Source organism: Ochotona princeps, chromosome X (assembly GCF_030435755.1).
Source record: "Ochotona princeps isolate mOchPri1 chromosome X, mOchPri1.hap1, whole genome shotgun sequence".
Taxonomy (NCBI): domain Eukaryota; kingdom Metazoa; phylum Chordata; class Mammalia; order Lagomorpha; family Ochotonidae; genus Ochotona; species Ochotona princeps.
Window position 1 is genome coordinate 47547017 of NC_080865.1, and position 5639 is coordinate 47552655.

Sequence of the window (5639 nt, forward strand, 5' to 3'; positions counted from 1 at the left end):
TCGAAACATGAAAATAAAGCAAATGGTCAATCCATGTAGTGTTCTTCTAGAACTATTCCAGAGATAATGCTAGCTTTATGTAAAATCTTGATGGTTTAATGGTTTTAATTTCTTTCTTTTTAAAGATTTATTTATTTTATTACAGAGTCAGATATACAGAGAGGAGGACAGACAGAGAGGAAGATCCTCCGTCCGATGATTCACTCCCCAAGTGAGCCGCAACGGCCGGTGCTGTGCCGATCCGAAGCCAGGATCCAGGAACCTCCTCCGGGTCTCCCACGTGCGTGCGGGGTCCCAAAGCATTGGGCCGTCTTCGACTGCAATGGTTTTAATTTCTATAACTGCTTAGAGTCGAGACCTTGAAAAATAACTTGCAAATACTTTTCCGTCACCTGTTACAATAGTAAAAGGCTGTGTTTTATGTCTTGGATCTTGGAAAAGAGACAGTGCATGCCAAGAGGTGTTGAGACATCTAGCTAAGGAATAATGCAAAATTTGTCACATTCTGTCATAAAACTATAAAGCTGAATAAAATTGGCAAAAAATGACACTTTATCATTCTGGAGATTGCATTAAGACAAGCAAGATACTTAGATCACTGAAAAAAAAAGAAGTAGCTAAACTTTAGGGAAAAACAATGGGAGTTCTCTGCATTCTTGAATAAGAAATTCTACATCTCTATGTATCTGAGACCTGGTTGTGAAAATTAACAGTTTGCTACCATGAGGGTGAATCAAACAGCAGAAACTCTCAGCCGGCATTGCATGGAAAAAGACTGTAGCACTCCTTAGTCTGAAGCTGTGATCCTAATTAAGGTGAGAGAAAGCTCTGAAGACTAGACAGAAAGTTAACAAGGAAATCCTGAAATTAGATACATCATTTTCCACATCTCTGGTTATCTGATAGCCTTATAGCAAGTTCAGAGAACTGAGAAGACTTCACAGAAAGGAAAATGTAGAGAATACTTGGAACCTTACAGAATTTGAACAAGGAACTTAGAGCAAGAATACAGCCAGAAATAGAGAATTAAAACTTTAAGACTAAGCATATTTGACCACAACCTCTAGCCAAGCATCAACAGAAAGCTATGAAAAACAAAAGTAGCCACTGAAAAAGAGGTAGAATTTAGAATTACAATTAAACTCTTTAAATTGCGGTTATGTATCAATCGACACACATAATGCAAGGATGACAGATTCTTCAGATTAATGCCAGGTAAATTATCAATAGTATAAAAACCAAACAGAAACAGCAACTGGGTAGCGGCCATGCGTAGTGGCAGATAAAGCCATGACTGGCAGCAGTGGCATCTTACATGAATGTCGCTGAGTCCCTGATGATCCACTCATGAAACAGCTCTCTGCTCCTAGGAAGGCATTGGAGGTATGGTCCAAGTGCTTCATCCCTGTACCAGCAATGGGAAATCTGGAAGAAGCTCCTGGCTTTGGAGGTATGGCCCAGTTCTAGCCTTTGTGGCCATTTGGAGAGTGAACCAACAAATGGAAAACCACACTCTGTGTCTCCCTCTTTGTATGCAACTCTGACTTTCAAATAAGTAATTTAAAAAATTGTTATTGAATGAATCCCAGTGTTGGAATTTGCAGATAAACTTTTAAAAGCAGATCTTAGAAACATGTTCAGAGAGAGACAGTGCAAAGGCTCATTGGCCAATCTTCCACCTGCAAGTGCCTTTGTGTGCTGTCTGCTCCACTTCCCGTCCAGCTCACTGTTTTTGGCCTGGGAAAGTAATGTAGGATGGTCCAAAGTTTTGGGATCTGTACCTAAGTGGGAAACCAGGAGGAGGGTCATGGCTCCTGGCTTCAGACCGGCTCAGCTCTGATCATTGCAGCCACTTGGGGAGTGAATCAGCAGATGGAAAATATTTCTCTCTGACTCTGCTTCTCTTGGTAAATTTGCCTTTCAAATAAAAATATTTTTTAAATGTAAAGTAAATTTTTAAAAACATAGAAGTATTTCCAAAAAATGAAAGGTAATCATACATAAAGGACTGAGTAAATACAAGGGGAAATGAAGCAATAAATACCGAATAGCAGTAGAGAAGTCTGATGATTGTAAAATAATCCAGTAGAAATTCTAGAGCTGAAAAAACTGAATAAACAAACATTTGCTAAATCAAATCAGCAGTATTTTTTCAACTGGCAGGAGAAAAAAATGATTAAATCTGAAGTTTAGAACAATGAGGTCTTTATAATCTGAAGACAGAAAAATACTTAAAGGGCCAGAGACATATATGACATCAAACATGCCAATATATTTGTAATAGGATTAGCAAAAAGAAACGACATAAAAATAGAAAAGGCATTTGAAAATAGAAATGACAAAACTGGGCCAGGCACAGTAGCCTAGTGGCTAAAGTCCTCACATTGCATGCACCAGGATCCCATATGGGCACTGGTTGTTATCCCAGCAGCTCCACTTCCCATCTAGCTCCCTGCTTGTGGCTGGGAAAGGAGTCAAGGATGGCCCAAAGCCTTAGGACCCTGCACCCACGTGGCAGACCTGGAAAAGGCTTCTGGTTCCTGGCTTCGGATCGACTCAGCTCAGGCCTGTCTCTCCTCCTCTCTGTATATCTGACTTTGCAACAAAAATAAATAAATCTTTTTAAAAATTAAATGAAATAATTTATACCTATACATTTACACCTTTAGGGTCTCAACGTCTTCATTTTATTATGCTTCATTTTCCAAGTTACACTTTGACTCTTGTTACAAATCTTTTACTTAAATAACTCATTAGGATATTTTCATAAACTTGCCTTGCATAGGTTTCAAACTTCCTGGACATTTTGTCTGCTCTCATGGTCTTAAGCATTTCGAATGTATGTTTTAAGGACACTATAGTTGCTGAGTAATAGAAATAAAATTCAATTTAAAAATAACCTCAATATAAAAGGATTGTTTTATATATAATAACCAGTACATGTTATTTTAATTATTTTCTTTTCATTTTATTTTTAAAAACCATTCACATTGGTCTAATATTGAATGTAGCCTGCTATCTTTTAGAGATGGCATTTTATGGGATAAAAATTACAAAATGAAGAAAAATACAATTAATACTAATTAAAAATATAAATCATATTTATTTGATGGTGATGTAATTAAATATGGTGAAACGCATGATTAAAAATAAGCGTTGTCAGATTTGATATGTATTTAATGTTATATTATTTAATGTTATTTAATTATTTAATGTTATATTATTTTCATGAATTTTAATGTTATTTACAATAATGAATGCAGTATGTAAATAAGTGCAGAAATATTCCAAACCAAAAAAAAAAAAGTGGAACAAATCTATAACTGAGGGGAGGGCATTGTGGTGCATTGTGTTAAACCACCAACTGAGATGCATGCTCCCCCTGTTGGAGTGCTTGTCTTGAATACTGGCTACTCTGTGCCTCCAGTCACACTTCATGCTAATATATCCAAGAGGCAGCAGATGATGACCAAAGTGCTTGAGTTCCTGTCAATCACTTGGAAGACCTGGATGGAGTTCCTAACTCCTAGTTTTGAACTGATGTAACCCCAGTTGTGAGCATATGGGAGAGTGAATCAGCAGATGGAAGATATTTCTCCCATCACCAATCTCTCTCTCTCGCTCTGGTTTTCAAGTAAATAATTTTTTAAAAATACAGAGCTGAGAATGTACCGTAAGTAGAAATATTGTGGTTATGAGGATTGATTTGAGTAAAGGGCCATATTGGAAACATTCTCTAAATGTCTGCAATGAATTATCTAAGTGTATATTCATGAAGAGACAAAAATCCCTTTAATCTAGGTTAATATGCATGTTAATTTTCATTTTATAAAAAGTAGTTGTGGAATTTACTAAGCTTATAGAATCTCTCACTTAAGATTATTTTTAATGATGTTTCCAACAACTGTCACTTTTTTAGGAATAATAAGAGAAATATATAGAATTTCAAATAAAATAATTTTGGAGATAATTCATTTTGCTTCAGTGCTGCCTAGGTTTATAACATTTCATTTATGAACTGGCTGGACTTAATGTATTTGGGCACAAGATACAAGCTGAGGTTCTTCATCCCCAAGGTTAATTTGGTTGATGAAATACAACGTATGTGCCACATTTGCAAGTTACAGCCTTATGGAATATAGACTTCTTAAATCAGTGTAATCTGGAACAGCACCTGTTAATCTTTCATGTGCAGATGAATTACCGAGGGATCTTGTTAAAGCTACACATTCTGGGCTCAAGGCTCCCTTCTGTCTATGCGCTGCAGACAGACCATGGCCCTGAGAGCATGCGGCTTGATCATCTTCCAAAGATGCCTCACTCCCAAGGTGGATAACGGTGCGATTGAGTTTCTTCTGCTGCAGGCATCGGATGGCATTCATCACTGGACTCCTCCCAAAGGCCATGTGGATCCAGGAGAGAATGACCTGGAAACAGCCCTAAGAAAGACTCAAGAGGAAACAGGCCTAGGAGCAAGGCAGCTGACCATCATTGAGGGGTTCAGAAAGGAGCTCAATTATGTGGCCAGGGGGAAGCCCAAAACAGTCATTTACTGGCTGGCGGAAGTGAAGGACTACAATGCGGAGATCTGCCTCTCCCAGGAACACCAAGCCTACCGCTGGCTGGGGCTGGATGCGGCCTGCCACTTGGCCGAGTTCCAGGAGATGAAGGCGGCCCTCTGGGAAGGACACCAGTTCCTCTGCTCCACAGCGACCTGAAGCCAACAGAGCAGAAGTCCTCTGCTTTGCTAGGGTCTTCTATCCTCAGGCCCCCTGAAGAGTGTGCTGCTGTCAGGCTCATCACAGCAAAGAACAGACGCTGTGGTGAAATCATCTAAGGCCTCTTCAATGGGAGTAAATAAAACAAAAGAAAATCTCAAAAAAAAAAAAAAAAGCTACACATTCTGTAGTCGGCAAACGTGATATGGAGCCTGGGAATCCTCATTTGTATAAAGCTGCAAGTTGATGACCCCCACTGATGGGTTCATGAAGCATGCTTTGAATAGCATGAATATAGAGTAGAGCTTAGTCAAAGCTAGGAGCCAGGTGCTTCATCCGGGTCCGCAGGGTCCCAAGTCCTGGGGCCATCATTTACTGAGCTTCCAGGCCACAAGCATGGAGCTGGAAGGGAAGTGGAGCAGCCAAAACAAAAACTGGTTCCTGTATGGGATGCTGACACTTGCAGGTAGAGGGTTAACCTAATGAACCCCCATCCCAGCCCTTTTGTTTTTTCATTTTTACACCTTTCTATTGGTACATTCTCCAGCTCAAATTGTTCTTTATTCAGTTCTGCACAGTCTGCTAATAATTGCATCAGAGGCATTCTTCATTTCTGTCACAGTGTTTGGTCTTTAGCATTTTTTTTTAATTTATTATTAGAATTTTCATCTTTCTGCCTATACATTCCATCTAGTGGCTTTTAAATGTAGTCTGACTTCTGCCTTATGACTCTTAGAATATTAATCATTACTAAAATTCACAGTCAGGTACTTCTGCCTTCACTGTCAAGTATGCCTCAAGTTCTAATGATTGTCCTCTCTTTACACTGTTTTATTTTCTTCATTTAGTAGACTTTGTAATTTTTTTTTTTTAAATCTGGACATGATGTGCATTGAAATGAACTCGAGCCCCTATGTAAAG

General features: G+C 38.7%; 1 protein-coding gene across 1 annotated transcript; it reads left to right on the forward strand.

Annotated features, from left to right (window-relative positions):
• The first annotated feature begins 4252 nt into the window (after positions 1–4252).
• LOC101525854 (bis(5'-nucleosyl)-tetraphosphatase [asymmetrical]-like) lies at positions 4253–4778 on the forward strand. The gene has a single exon (XM_036497896.2). It carries the CDS (start codon positions 4257–4259, stop codon positions 4716–4718), a length of 462 nt encoding a protein of 153 aa, XP_036353789.2. The 5' UTR covers positions 4253–4256; the 3' UTR covers positions 4719–4778.
• Positions 4779–5639: the final 861 nt, after the last annotated feature.

Coding starts and splice junctions, on each gene's coding strand:
- LOC101525854 (XM_036497896.2), top strand. CDS start 4,257: ATGCGCTGCAGACAGACCATGGCCCTGAGAGCATGCGGCTTGATCATC.